The 15,937-nt window shown below is 43.9% G+C and overlaps 1 protein-coding gene across 1 annotated transcript in view; it reads left to right on the plus strand.

The window, feature by feature from the left end:
• The window catches only part of LOC103373974 (pleckstrin homology domain-containing family G member 4B-like), a 50,256-nt gene that overhangs the window by 3,118 nt on the left and 31,201 nt on the right, over positions 1-15,937 (plus strand). The window contains exons 2-6 of the mRNA XM_008303986.1: positions 9,117-9,206; positions 10,574-10,681; positions 13,529-13,814; positions 14,262-15,423; positions 15,656-15,894. Of these exons, the coding sequence (XP_008302208.1) occupies positions 9,117-9,206; positions 10,574-10,681; positions 13,529-13,814; positions 14,262-15,423; positions 15,656-15,894 (1,885 nt within the window). The remainder of the gene's footprint in view (positions 1-9,116; positions 9,207-10,573; positions 10,682-13,528; positions 13,815-14,261; positions 15,424-15,655; positions 15,895-15,937) is intronic.

Below are 15,937 nucleotides of genomic sequence, written 5' to 3' on the forward strand. Positions count from 1 at the left end.
CTCAGCAATGACCTCAGTGTTATTATAGATCATAGACTGTATAAAAACAGACAGACGAAGCCTTCAGGTCTGAACAGTGACGTGCAGACTGTAATGACCAACAGGAGGAGATTCTTCTGGTTGCAAAGAGAAGTTTTATCGAAGAAACTAGAAGAACAAAGCAAGAAGACAGAGTTGGAGAAGATTGTTTCAGAGACTTGGACTGTTTAACAAACCTAGCGTCTGCATTAGCATACAGATCTTATAAAGGCAATCGTTGTGACGTGACGCCAGTTTGCTAACGTACAGCTCAGAAGCATTAAAATGAGTTCAGTTCTAAAAGCGGTAAACGGTGATTAGCTGCATCCACAAAGGTCACCTGGGGTCAAAGTTTAACTGATTTTTGCTCAGTGAACCAGACTGCATGCTAATGATGAGGAGGTGCATGGACAAGGGATTTGTCCACTGTAATGTAACTCTGCAAAATAAAAAGTAATTAAAAAAAAAAAGACCAAAAAGAAAGAAGAAAGAAAGAAGCTTTAAAAAAAAAAAAAAAAAAAAAACAACAAACAAACAATTTACTGTTATTTTACAGATTTTCCCTGATTTGTTAAATTACAGATATTTAGTAAAATAGAGAAAAAAGTATTAATCAACATGTTAGCTGTTGATAAATATATTAAAACTGTAAACTATGTTCCATCAAAAATCTATATTTTAACAACCGGTAATTAGTTTATTTTTATTAGTTTTATTTTACTTTAAAATGACACTTTTTACAGTATTGTTAACAGCATCATATAGATGGTGTCCTGCAGATGTTTGCTGCAATTTAAAAGAAAAAATTCTGTATGTTAGGGATTTCAAAAAGCTGAATTATTATTTTTATTTTCTAAAAAACTATTTTATAGATTTACCCTGTTTTATTGAATTACAGAAAAAAAAAAAAAAAAATTAAATTACAAAAAAAAAACCAAAAAAACATGCTGACTGTAAGGGGTTAAAAAAAAAAGGCCGTACACATATATAATACTACAAATAATATCCACCTCAAATTTACATTTTTTTCTTTTCTTTTTTTTTCTTTTAAATGTGTGACCATAACATATCACTGTTTAACTGTAATTAAAAAAGCCCAAAAAATATAATTGTTCTACAGACAGTTGTCATTGTTTTTTGCAGTTTTTATGATTTTCTTTTCTTTTTTTTTTTTTAACAATGTGGATTTGCTTCCCACCATAAAGCCCGACAGCGCCGCTAAACGTGACAGAGCGACGTGCTCATTTCTCACATTTCTCCTGGTGTGTGTTGTTTTTATGGAAACGATAAAGCAGGACGGTGTTGTGTGAAATCTCAGCTGCCTTCGCTCTGCTCTGCGACAGACTGGAGCACTTAAATAGTCTAAAACAATCCGTAAAAAGCCCCGGCGAGCTGTTTGACCCGCTGTAGGTCAGCTTAGATTATACAGGCTGATTTAAGAGAGGAAATCAGTGTCAGGCCTCTCCCTTTTCTTCCTCTTCATGCTCATTTCCCTTTGTCTCTTTCTCTTTTCCCCCCCGTCTCTCCTCTCCTCACCCTCTTCCCTCCTTCTCCGTCAGTATCTCTCTCATTTTTCTTCCCATCATGTCATCTCCCGTCGCCCCTCCGTCCTCTAAACTCCTCTCTGCTCTATCGCTCTTCCTCCGGCCTTCATGTACATCTGGTTTCTATCATGGTTGCTGCTGCTCTTGTTTCCCATCGATCTCTCCCACCGGTCAGCCTCCTCCTCCTCCTCCTCCTCCTTTTCTCTTTTCCTCTTTTTGTCTGAGGCCTCTGTAAATCTGTCTGGTTTGCTCAACGTCTCTTTTTTCACTCTCAACATATTTCATACGAGCTGAACTGACATGTTACATATTCCAAATCCTTTTCACATGTTTTTTTCTTTCCTTTCTGTCAACTTTTCCTCTCTTCTCTATCCCTTGTATCTCTATTGTTCTCTCTCTTTTTTTCTCCCCCAAAGCATCAGTTTGGAAGACAACACTTTTCCATTTTGGTCTCCGTACGGCAGAGAAAGGCAGGAAATCTGACGCAGGAATGACATATTCAGCGCCGTGCGTCCCGTATTCAGCAGACAAACAGGAGGATATACACACTGTGCTGATTGTCCTGCATGTGCTGAACTTATCCGGCTGCTAAACCAGCACAGACTGTAAATAACAGGACAGAGTGAATAAAATGACGGGATGATGAGGATGGAGGATATTCATGCTTGCAGTTGCTACACATCAGGGATCTTGTATTTTTACAATTTTATGCAAAAAATAATAAAGTCCGCTCACTTGCTTTGCTGCTTTTGAACACATTTCATGGTTCAGTACTTCAACTATTCGATCCCCAGCTGTTTGTTAGCGCTCCCTGACCCTCCGTGGAGCAGAAGGGCAAAAGCTCGCTTGATCCTGGCTTTTAGCAAAAGTGGGGCTTCACGATCCTTCTGACTCTTTTGGGTTTTAAGCAGAAGGTGTCTGAAAAGTTACCACAGGGGCAACTGGCTTGTGGCGGCCAAGCGTTCACGTCGCTTTTTGATTCGGCTCTTCCTATCGCTGTGAAGCAGACCAAGCGTTGGATTGTTCACCCACTGATAGGGAAGGTGAGCTGGGCTCGGTTTACCCTGCTGATGATCCTGCCCAGTACGACAGGAACCAGTCAGACAACTAATCAGCAAAACCCAGCAATGTGTGTTTTCTAAGGCCTACTTTGAGTGTCACCTCATCTCTTTGCTCATCATCTCATCAGCTGCACTGATGTTGGTCTCGTTGCAGCTCCACACCTTCAGTTTGCAGTACTTTTGGTAAAAATCAGTATATCTGTACCCTCAATATTCCTCTAAATAACACCACAGCTCTATGGTTCTTATTTAGATTTAAATCTAACTTTTCACTCCACGATATTTTTTGCTTCTGCTTTGCACTGTTACAGTTACTTTTATTTATTTTTTAGCTATTTTATATTTTAATCCTGTACCCTACTCTATATTCATTGGTGCACCGACCCACCAGGACAAATTCTTCGTATTGTGTGAACTATACCTGGCAATAAATCTGTTTCTGATTCAAAAATTTTTTGCTATTTTTAGCTGTTTCTGGACGGACTGTCGTGCTTCTTGTCAAACTCCGAGCTGAAATCTGCTCCTCATCATTTTCCTGATTCGGTTTTTCTGTTTTCAGCGACAGACAAATTAAAGGAAAAACAAACATAAAGTGTCTGTGAAGGTGTTGAGCCTCCTCCACCACCAACAGCTTCATCCCTAATGGTGGTTCTTCCAAGTCATTCTTCCAAAATCTGCCCAGTTTGGTTCATATCTGGTGGCTGCGACTCTCAAAGCATCTGATTCTCTTCATTTTCATCCTTAAACCACTTCCATCAGGATAGAAAGGTTCCATCAGTGGACAAAGGTGGTCACTCAGAACAACTCTGTATTGATTTGCAGTGACTCGTCCCCTCTGGACTCACTGTAGGGGGCAAAGGTTCAGGTTTCATTTCCAGGTCTGAGACCTGCCTGCAGTTCTCCAGATTGCATCTTGTGCCAGCTGCCTTTGGTGGGAATTATATAAAACCAAGGCCTTCACTTCAGCTTTATTGCATTGCATCAAATTACACTGAGCCCCCGCTGGTTCGTCCAAAGTGATGCGAGCGTCTGTCCGATTGACCGGTAACTGAATTACACCTATAGTCCCTTATAGCAGAGGCTTGACAGTCTGAGAGGAAATCAGGTTCACATACTTCAGTGCTGCTTTGTCTCATGTGCACCTATGAGAAACAGTTAGATACACTGGTATTTGATGCTTTAAGTTAAACACCCTCGACCCACATATCACACGTTATAGATGTGTGTAACGTTACAGCTGGATCAACAGCTGGAACTAAAACTGGGAGACAACAACTATGTGGAGACTAAAAAGTAAGCAAAAAGACGCATAAAAGCAACTAAACAAAACCCAAAACCATGCTGCTGGTGTTCCTGGAGACAGAACCTCTTAGGCTGGCTACAGACAACAATCTTATAAGTTCACAGCTAGCCACAGTGTACGACGTGAATCTAATAAACTGTGAGCACGACATGAAGTTCGCTGTGTGCAGACTGCACAATAAAAACGCTAGCCGAATCGCAGCCTACGATGTACGAGAGTCAATGTGAATGTGTGAGAATAAAACGTCATAAGCGTGCGCCATCCATCCACAAAAAAGAAACTAGTGAAGCGTGAACGGAGCCCTCGTCCTGGTGGCATTTATGTGTTTGGAGAGAAATCCCTAAAAAGTAGAAGGAGGAGAATAAGGACGTGGTCGTGGCTCAGAGGCCAACTTTGGACGATAATTTTGCAAAGGGAGCTAGTGTCCCACTGATCAGTACGTCATCTCATCCTGCTTTTCTATTGGTTAGTTAGTTGATGTAGGTCACAGCAGCAGCAGTGTGAGACTATCACCCCAAACTTCTGACGCTGTCAGAGTTTTATCGCAGGTTGTCTTTGGTCACATGACCATGACAACAGCCGTCCTTGTAACTGCGTCACAGTGCGACGTAGGACCACCGATTTAGAGCCAAGACCAAAGATATCGCTATGATTCCCTCACACACACTGTGTAGCGGGCTTTAGAGAGCAAGCAAGAGTCAGGATGAGGGAATGAAGGAGGTCTAAGGCTGACCCACTGGTCCCTGGTGTGGCTCAATCCACAGACAACCCTCGACTCAGCCTCTGCAACAGGAAATCACAGAGACACCTGGTGGACAGGTGGAGGGTCGTCACCTCCTTGCTTATAAAACCACTATAAGAACAGCTCCCTCCTACCTGAACTCTCTCATTCAGGTCTACGCTCCACCAACAAAAGCCTCCTGATACAACCACCGCAACAGGCCCGAGGTCGTAGCTGGACTCTCCTCCTCTGTGGTTCCACGGTGATGGAACAAGTTATCAAACTCTGTTCAATCTGCTGACTTCCTCTGAGTCTTTAAGAAAAGACCAAAGACCAGCTCTTCACTGAACACCTTTGCACTTGACAGACTGAACAGAAAAGGATGAAATATTCCTTTTACCTCCCACACAGCCTGCTGTTGGCATCAACCCCCTACCACACCTGAACTTGTTCTACGGCACTTATCTAGTCTAGATTGTTTCCTCCTGACTAGATCCTTGCTTGTGTTGTGTCTGCTCTCAGATGTTTGGATAAATCCTCTGCTAAATGAAACATGTGGAATTGTCACAGTTACCCAGATTTTAGCAAAAAATAAGCTTTTTTATAATTTTTTTGAGAAGCCGCATCACTCTTTTTCACCCTCCATCAAACATCTTTCTCAGTGAGTTATTATTTGACAGAAGCACCGCCGTGTGGATGTTAACAGAGGTGCATCCTGTTGAACGTTGAGCGCACAGGCTGGCGAACACAAAGAGATTCAATGTTGGAGAAAAACGGAGGAAACGTTGCTGGTGGCATACAATTGTACATTTCACTTCCAAACTAAATATTGTTGCAGGCCTGCTAGCTGAGGCAGCTGCAGCGAGTTCAGCCGGTCGAGCAGCAGCAGCACGAACAAAGGTGTCGGTGAGAGCGGGAAGAACCAACGTGATGCTGATAAGTGCAAAAAAAAAAAAGTTGGTTTCCATGAGCAAAGCAGGCCTATTTGTACCAACACTTGAGCAGAGTTTCTGTGAGTGGCACATTGTACGCTGCGCTGTGACTGTTTCAGCTGGCACAAGTTACAGTTCTGATCCGGAGGGGCTCCGCCGAGCCAGATGGACTCAGATTGCAGAGCTGTTCCCGTTCACGTCTGTCAGAGAGCGTTGGAAGCACAGAAGCTCTGCAGAGAAGCGCTCGCCTCTACTGGCATTTACAGCCGGTCTGATGATACATATGTGTCTTTGAGGAAACGGACCAAAAGAAGAATTAAAAGAACATCAGAGAGTGTCCGCTCTCATGTTTTTGGTGTAATTTAATGTCGCGATGAAATTAACTCCAGTCTTGTGGGATTCTTTAAAAGGGCTTTAGACTGAGAGGAAGTTCCTGCTGGCTCGCCTCGCTATCCCCTGAACCCCCCGCTGGGCTTTTACTAGACTCAATATGTTCTGTCAGTGAGCCAAGAGGCTGTTTGAACCTCTTTTATCACCGTTACACCTACAACAACACGTCCTCTGACAGCCTGAAACTGACCACAGTCTGTCTGCTGTCACTCTAACTCAAGGCGTCTGATCCCATCACCTGATGAAACGCATTAATTACAAGACAGAAATTCTAATTCACTGATTTAAACAAACCCTTTAAGTTGTACATAGTTTTTGAGGGGTTGGGTAATAATGTTGGTAATTGCATCGACGTAATATTTTGTGTAATTTAAACGCAAACTTCTGTTAGTTGACCTTAATAAAATTGGCTTGATTTCAGGTCCCTTGCTCTGTACTTGTGACATGTGCAATGACAATAAATCTGATTCTGATTCTAACTACCAAACGTGCCTGGACAGGTTTAGACGCTTTAGATTGTGTGTTAGAGGTTAAACAACGATGTCAGAACGGACTTTTCATTTAGTGGTTTCTTAAAAGTTACAGGAACAAAAAGATAAAACAGCCAGAAACTACTAAAGAAAGTAGTAATAGTACATATAATACAACTAATAATTACTATTATTAATGAAGTTATTCATAAACTGCTTTTCTAGATATTTGAAGATGCTTTACATGATAAACAATCTTTAAAATGTTTTTTAAATTGAACACAAGGCAAGAACAGGGCAGACATTTTCAAAAAGGTGAGTTTTAGGTGATTTTTTAAAACTTGCTGCACAAAAAAATGAAAATAAAATGTGTTGAAACTGGCAAAAAATTGACAAAAAAGGACCTTGTTGAGTAAAAAAAAGAAAAGAAAAAGTCTTTTTTGTTAAACATGAGTTTGCATTCCTGCAGATACAAGACAACGGATGAGTTTTATTTTTAACTGACAGAGTCTGAAGCCTCAGTTCTGCATCACCGTTAGCTGAGCTTTAACGAACCAGCATCAGGCTGCAGCAGCACTAGAGATGAACTAAATTCAGTAAACACACGTCATCCTAACTTGTTGAATTTATAGTAATGTGCACAAAAGAGCTCCGTTTTAATGTTTAGTTGTCACGATTATCCACTTTAGTGAAATTGAAGCAACCTAATTTTAAATGTTAAACTTAAAAAACTTGTGCTCATAATCATCACACAAAAAATGTAATTAAATTATGTGGAAAACTAATCAGGACAACTTATTATTTTATGACTAATCAGCTGATGTTTATGCTGCCGATTCCTCTAACTCAGTGTAGTTTGTTGGTTGAACATCATTTCATAAGAAGTCGTCTAAAAATGTAAAGACTGATGCAAACTGTAGAGTTTGTTTGTTGAATTATATTTTTTTAGAACCAAACAAACCTCCTTCTACACACCAGTTATATCCTTTCATCATGCTTCTTTCTTCTTTTTTTGTCTTTCATTGCAGTGACATAAGCGTGACTTGCTGTGGGCTAAAGCGGGCCAGTAAAGTGCACCATTTGCTCTCTTTCTGCTTTGTTTCAACTTAATGACTCCTGCAAAGGCTAATTATCGGGAAAGTTAGAAATGGTGACCAACTGATGAAACCTCAGCCTCGTTTTGAGATAAATGGGCTCGTACAGTTTGTCTTTTAAGATTGGATATTTTATGTGTGGTTTCCAAAAAAAGTCTCCTGGCGATTTCGCGGTTTCGTTCGCTCAAAGCTAAAGAACCGACGCGACCTTTGAGCGCTCGGCCTGTGGAAACATCTGCAACATTTATGTAAGTTTTGTGTTTTTCCAAGTTTCCAAGTATAGCTCCCATCGAAATTCTTACTATGGAAAAATGAATTTGAGCCCAGTGCCAGTGGACTGTTGGGTTGTAGTTAGCCGCTGAAACAGTTGCACTCGAGCCAAGAGAGGAGGTAGGAAACAGACGCTAACATCTCCTGTGAGTGACCCGGAGTAACCTCAGCGGAGATGCTCTCCCGCAGCTATAAACAAAGAAGAACTCTTTGGACTTTCTCCTTCTTGATTTCCAGCTTTTTACTCAAAAAGCAGCCTCCAGTTTGTATTTTTCTTTACTTGCTGAAACAGACACTTGTGTTCTTTTTTCTCTTCAGCCACAAACAACTGCAATAAGACCTGGCGTTTGCTTTAGCTCCACTCTGATTTGTTGAGTTTACGTTGTCGGGGGCATCTCAGTCAAAAGTTGCGCAAGCAGTTAGTCATAGAAGAACCCGAGTTCATCCCAAATACTTTCCTGTTTGTAACACTCGCTCTGTCCTCCTCTGTGGTCAACCCCAGCTCCCCTCTGTATACCAAAACAAACCCAGAAAATGATTCTCAAATACTGCTGAACCTTCTTCCATAAAAGCCCCCGCACCACCACCAACAGCTCATTCCATCCTGGCCCTCTCCTGCTCGCCACTTCGCTCTTTTTCCGTACACTCTGTTCTCCCCTTACGAGTTTTTTTCTTTTTCTTTTTCTCACTGATTGCGTTCCGTCTATCCCCTCGGTTGTCGTTATTCAGCGCAACATGCAGCCTGGTGAAGAGAGCCTCGGTGTAATTGTTGTCAGATGAGAGTCGGATGGAGGTGAAACAAAGAAAGTTGAAAAATATTGGAGAAGAGGGAAAAGAAAAGTAGGGATGGGGATGAAACTGGGAAAAAAAAGAGGGAGAGAAGCAGATGGAAGGTCTGGGAGGAAGGGAGAGGGAGGCTGGAAAAGAGAGAGAAAAAAGTTGCAGGTCGCCATGCCAACGGGCCACGGAGAAAAATAAACATTGCATGTGTTGCGTGCTGGGTTCTGTCACCCTCCAGCTCACCGGCCTGCCCGGCGCTGTGGTGGGAGCGCGCATGCAGCTGTGCATGCATGTGTGCTGCAGCGGTTTCTCAACGCTTTTGTTCTGGGGGGGGTTCTTACATTTACTGGGCCTTTGGAGGAAATGTTTGACACTCCCCAGACCGTACAACAGGAAGCTGAGAGCAGTGCATGGGTGTATATTTGTATATGTGTGTGTCAGCAAAAAGTGAGACAAACCGGCTGTTAAATACAAACACAGACATTAGAGTTGATTCAGTGGATTAACCCTTTCTCTGTCTCTCTCTCTCTCAGGGTTCGGAGGCAATGGAGGACTGTGTGCAGGGGGCGCTGTCGTCGCTTTACCCTCCGTTTGAGAGCACGGCGCCGCCCCTCCTCTCACAGGTACACCGCACCACCACACTCACCTGTATTACCGTGCACATATTTATAACGATCAACACACTCATATTGTTTTTCAGTATTGAATCATGATCAATTTAATTTTGCTTTTTTGACAATAAACTACCAAAAAAAAGACTCTTTTGTGTCAAAGTGAAAACAGATTTCTACACAGTAATGTCAAAACTAAACATCACTGAGTAGATGCTGCAATGACAGCATGAGCCTGTGTGGAAAGCTCTCAGTCAGCCTGAACATCTGGACAACCCATTCTTCTTTGCAAAACTTCTCAAGTAGGACCAGGATCGTGAGCCCTTTTCAAGTCCGGCCATAAATTTCTCAGTTGCATTGCATTGTGGTCTTGCTGGACAACAAGTCACAGCTCTCTTGCAGACTACATCATGTTGTCCTCCAGGATGACTCTACACTTTGCTGCATTCATTTCACACTCCACCTTCACAAGCCATTATGCTGTGCAACATCATGATGCTGCCGCCACTGTGCTTCACAGTGGGGATGGTGGGCAGTGTTTGCTGTCCGCCAGGCTCAATTTTGCTCTTATCGGGCCAAAGAATCCTCTTTCAGCTCACTTCAGAGTGTCTCACATGCCTTCTGGTGAACTTTAGGCAAGATTTAATACGAGCTTTTTTCAGCAGCGTCTTTCTCTTTGCTTCTGCTCCGTAAAGCTTCGACTGGAGAAGAATGGTGGCTGTGTGCACACTCTGTCCCATCTCAGCCGCTGAAGCTTGTAACTCCTTCAGAGGAGCCACGAACGCTTATGCAATTACTTATTTTATATTTTTTAACACGAAATACTTCAAACTGACCGTTGTTGTTGTTTTCATCTGTTCTAAAAAAGAACAGTCAGGAGATCAAAACTCTTTGTCGGCTTTAACATCTCCAACTAAGCATTAACGAGAGTCAAACTCACATTGTTTTTCGAACCTTGTTGCTCTAAAAGCCAGTGGACGAAGGGGCTTCTGAGCTAAAGCTAAAGCGTTAACATTTCTGGGACTTTGGTAATTGGTTCATTTCCAGTTGCAGTGCAGCTCCCAATCAGTTTTCTGTGTTGCTATGGAAAAGCAGTTTGATTAAACAACGGGGAGAAACTCAAGCAGCCTTGGTGATTTCCTTGTTTCAGCCTCTGATTACACGCTGTCTGTCTGGGTCGAGGAAATTCTTCCACTCATTGGCAAATGAAACCAAAATCCTTTGGATAAACTAAGAATGCACAAAGATCCGGCTGAAGTAACGGCTGCTCTCAGTTCCCAATGAGCTGATATTCTGAGGATGAAAGGCCTAATTATCTAATCATCTAATGCATTGTACGCATGAAGTGTTTCTCATCAACTCCTGCATCGTTTCTCCAGGTCTTCTCAGTCCTGGAGTCGACCTATCAACACGACAGTCTTCGCTACCTCCTGGACTACTTCGTACCTGCCAAGCACCTCCTGCACAAACTGCAGCAACACGCCTGCGTGAGTCCCAAACCACCGATAACACACACAGAGCTGTATAATCAGAAGCAGAATCAGCTGTCACACGCGAGACGTATAGTGTGAGAAATCTGTCAGCTGTTCCTTTATTCATTCCTTCAGTGAAAATGGTCCAGCAGTCATTTTTAGAGGCAGAAGTGTTTTAACACCTTCGGAGCAACGAGTTTAAGTCAAGACAAGTGTTAAGCCGAGATTCACGTCTTGTGCTTCATCCGAGACAGTTGATCAGATTTCAAAACCAGGAAATAACGTCTGAGTGAAAGTCAAGTTAAGTTTTCTGTTCTTTGGAATAAACTGAAATCAAGTTTTTATTATAGGCTTTAGCTAAAGCCAGTTCAAGGATCTACTTAACCAGACATATTTATTTCAATGGGACATATTCAGACAAAACTTCAAACCTTTATCCTGACAAGCATGAGCTGCATGTCCTTGTTCGTTTTGGGTCGATGCCGTTATTTCATTCTGACCCTCTATCAGCTGATGTGCAGATGTAGAGTCTTACTGGCTCGACTCTTAAATCTGAGTTTGTGCTCTGAGTAGGAAGTGTTGCTCCTCTGTGGAGAAAGCACAGAAGAGAGCGATAACACTGATGTACTGCAGCCACGTCTTCCTCATCGACTGATATTTGGATGTTTTATGTTGTAGGAGCTGTTTGATTAAATTCTGTTTTTCGTGATTTGTGTGAATGTGAAGATGCCATTTCAGAGGGTTATCCTGATCATGAAATGAAATCCAATCTTTAAGGTTTCTGACAAGAAATTTTGATGAGTCACAACTTGACTTTATCATTTGTGGTTGTCAGTACAACCAATCAATGCTCTCAATATGCTTTTGGTCCAAATCTTCTGTTTAGCATCTCAGCAACTGAAGACTTCAATGTAAAGGGGTCTAAAGGGGTTAAAGCATGCTTAATCTGGCACATGCATGACCTTCTACTAGTTCCTAACTTCGCTGTGGAGGGTCGAGTCTCCTCTGAACCTCTAGCCGGTCAGTAAAATTAGTGAAAGTGGCTGGTGAAATCTGAGATTCACCAGCCGCCGTGACCCCACAGACAAAAGAGGAGGTTTCCTGCTTCAGAAGCTCCTCTGCAAACACAAAGACGGATGAAATTCAGGGAAAGAAAACCTAAATAAAACCCTTCTGGTTGTCACTGAGACTCCTACAAACACCAAAGCAAAAGCGTGGAAATAGTATAATTCGAGATACGCCACGGAAACATTGTGCAAACTTCCACTTTGTGTCCTCACACCACTCACTTACACTTTCTGATTTACACAACAAAACAACATTCCTTTAATTTTACATCCAGAGACACAGAGAGACAAATGACGCACGCTGTTTAACACAAGCTTGGAAGCTAGAAACCTTCTCATATTTCCCTCTACAGTTTTCCTAGACTTGCACACACACACACACACACACGAGCAGGGATTGTGAGCAAACTATGTTTTCATTGTCGCTGAGTGGAGCTGCCTGGGACGGGAGTTAGACTGTGAGTCATGACAATAATTCCTTCCATATGTGAGTGTGTTGCTGCTGTGAGAGAAAGAGTGAGTAACAGAGCAGCAGTGGGAGTCGAGGCAGAGAATGAACATGGCTTTCATTCACCGCGTGCTCGTGCGCGTGCGTCCGAAAAAAGAGAAGATGCTGGAGGTTGCAGACTATAGTAGACTGATTGACGAAAAAGTTTTTTGGGAGGTGGGGAAGACGGAGCAAACACTGGGGTACATTGAGGGGCAAAGTGGGAGGAGGGAGGAGAACACAGAGGGTTACAGAATGTGGACTGACTCAAAACAGACAAACTTTCTCAGAGAGAAAAATGCTTTTTAATGCTAATATCCACCCTAACGGATATCAGACTTCTGCTTCACACAACAACAAGAGAACTGGCGAGAAAGGAGACAGAAGGACGGCTTAAGGGGGAGAAATTGAATAAAGGACAGAGTGGTAGAAAAAGGGGAGATGGAGGAGAGGTTGAGTAAAGAATTTAATTCGATCACGTCTCGTGAGTCTGGAGGGCACGAAGAGGGGAGGGAGCGGCATCGTGTCAGTCGATTAGACGTGACTGGGAGCAGCAGAGAAAGGTTCTGGATGAGTTCTATAATTCAGACTTCAAGAGAAGGGGATAGAGCTCTGACACAGCATTGATTAAGGTGGGAATGAAGGCGTATCACCAAAATAGATCAGCTGATTAATGGCACGCAGGATATCACAAGAAGCTGCTCTACCTAAGGTCTTGGGTAAATGCTTTCACAGCTCAGTGTGGTATTTCTATATTTAGAAGTGATGTGCATGGTTCAGGTAGAGTTTCTCAGTTTTACATTTCTGAAACAGTCGAGTGTTTGAGCAGAGGCTGGCTGCTGTGACGAACTGGTCATCTACAAGTTTCTGTGTGACTCACAGCGACTCTCTGCAGCTATCTAGACTCTTCTCACCACGTCATGCCAGCTCAGCGGTTTTTGCACTTTAGAAAACAGCGTGTGAGTCACATGTCTGATATTTGTATGTGGCACTGGCTTTGGGCCAGATTAGCTGGTGAAAAGTGTCGACTCGTCTGGTATCGGTTCTAGAAAATCAACTGAACTGTGAGCATGCAGGGAGGCTCCAGCCAGCTCATGTGGCCTGTGGTCTGTGAATGGGAGAGCACCATGCTGCATGAAGCAGAACTGTTTTTGGCAGGAAGGAATCCTAGAGGACAGAATTCTAAAAGGCAGTCAGAGCACAACTAAAGGTACAGAGAGAAGACGTGTCCAGCAAAACCTAATATTAAGCGCATAAAGGTTTATTTAACACACTCCATCTCTGCTTCTCCCTTTGTTCTTGTCTCAGTCTCAGTATCTGGGCTGCTTGTTCCTTCACTCCGGCTGGCCTCTCTGTCTGGGCGAGAAGGTGGTGGTGCAACTCTCCACCTTGGACTGGAGGCTTCTGCGCTGCAATGACTTCTACCTGCAGGTGGTGCCCTTCTCTACGCGGTGCCCCAGACTGGCCCTGAAGTGTCTGGCCCCTGGGGGGCGCACTGTTCAGGAAATCTTGGTGCCTGAGTCGCAGCACCCCCTTGTGTTCACCACTGAGTGGCTGCACAGTGTTAACAAAGAACGGGGTCACAAAAGAGAAGGTAAGGAACGGGTGACCTCCGCTTCTGTTAAAATGTTGTTCTTTTTAAAGCACGAAACATGAGAGATTATTTCTCACAAAACAACAAAACAAAAATAGATATTTTTTAATTTATTTGTAACCCCAAGAAAAGGTGTTTTAGCTCGAGCTGTAGCCGTAATCTGAATCTGGGTGGAAATTATTACCACTTCAAGGGTTTGCAGTGAGTTTTGGGAAGAAGATTAGGAAATGAAACAGATGTGTACCTATAAAAAGCAAGTTTATGACTAAAAGACTGAAGGGCAACAAAGGAAGTGAGAGAAGAGCTTAGCAACAGAGCTAAAGAAAGATTTTCCACTAAGCTGATGTTGGTGGTTTGTTTCAGTAGAAGGAAACTATTTGGTCAGTGTGTAACCTCATCAAACATGTCAGCTTGATTTAAACGAAGTCCTCTCTCATCTCCACACAGTCGGAGGAGGACTTGACACCTGTCTGGTCAGCACATGTGATGGTGTGGTCAGACTTCCATGGAAGGAGGTTGTCTACCCAAAGTTCATCCATGACCCTTCTGAAGAGCTGGGCCTGATGTCCGACCGCGAAGGCCTCTTATCCAGCCGCCTGCCCAGTGAGGGGGGCAGCAGCCTTGGTGGCTGGGGTGGTTCATCCTCTGGGGAACTAGACTCCTGGTCCTGGGATGAGGAAGAGGACGATGATTTACCACCAGATGGCCTGGACTCTGACCCTGCACTCCCCCGACGAAGGCGCAGTGAAGATGGGCTTGGGCGGACAGCGAGGCACCCTCAGCTGGACGGGGATTATGTGGAGCTTTTGGAACCCAGAGGGGGTCCTGATGGAGGGGTTGATCCCAGGCAGAGGTACCTAGAGATGCACGGGATCTGTAAGACCAAGACTTTACCCCTGTGCAGGAGAAGTAAGGCTATCAAGCTCCGCAAAGGGAAAGCTTGGGGATACGGGAGAACAGAAAGGTCAGGAAGCTTTCGGGCTATTCTTGGCACCAAAGGAGACGTGGTGACCTCCAAGGGTGACGTAGCGCCACCACAGCCTCCAGCAGGAGCCGCAGAATCTGGCAGAGGGAGGCGGTGTTACTCCTCCTCTGTCCACGACTCTGATGAAGGAGATAAATCAAACAGAGACTCTGAGGGCCTAGAAAGGCATCGTCTTTACTTTGATGGCCCGTTTAAAGAGAGGAGGCCCGGCGTGGGAAAGGAGAGAGATAGCAACGGCCTCACGCAGCCGAGCAGAGATGACCACAAAAGTAAAGACTCCAAGTGTAGTGACGGTTTGGTCACAAGTGAAATCCACGACTTAGCAAACCACAAAGGCGGACATGTTGTAGAGGGCCACTCGGATCATGGGTCTCAGTCCGACTCTGTTTTTGAAGACACTGATAAACCACTGAGCGGAGACAGTGATGCTACCACCCCGACGTCAGACGCACCGGAAAGACCGTTCACTGGAGTCTTGGAAAGTGGAGAGATTAGCAACAGTGGGTCCAAAACGAAGAGCTCGTCCAACCCAAAGGTGGCCGATGAAAGAGGTGAAGGAAAGACGGAGGACAGAGTGTGTCCCAGAGGAAAGGAAGTGAAAACGGCAGGATTCAGAGCGCCAAGGTACACAGTTACTTCATGTAATACACTGTACGCTTTCATCTTGTTTGTTTTCTTTTTTCACACTTCTGTACGAAAGTCCAGCTCGGTAACACTCAAGTGCAACTCTGTGCAGAAGACACAAGCTGTTCCAACGTACAGGCTTACAGCGGAGGACGTAAACACTACCTCAGACAAACGTAAAGATTAGCTTTCTGCTGGACCTCATTAGGATCTTCCTGTGCTTTGTGTTTAGGAGGAAAAGGAAGGGAAAGGGGGCCAAAGGGAGGGCTAGGTCCGGCGGCAGAGTCAACCAGAAAGCCTCGAAACTGCAGGGTAAAACTCCTCAACCGAGCCCCACCACTTGCTCTGCTCCGGCAAAGCTGCCCGTCGCCGAGGAGAACCAGTCAGAAAAAACAGAACAGGACGCCCAAGCTGATGGAGTGCCAACTGCAACCGATAAGGAGACGGATGATACAAAGAAGAGCAGCGCAGGTCTGGAGATAAACGTAACATTAGATCCAACACATATTAAAAT

This window comes from Stegastes partitus, unplaced genomic scaffold, assembly GCF_000690725.1.
Source record: "Stegastes partitus isolate 25-593 unplaced genomic scaffold, Stegastes_partitus-1.0.2 Scaffold2109, whole genome shotgun sequence".
NCBI lineage: Eukaryota > Metazoa > Chordata > Actinopteri > Pomacentridae > Stegastes > Stegastes partitus.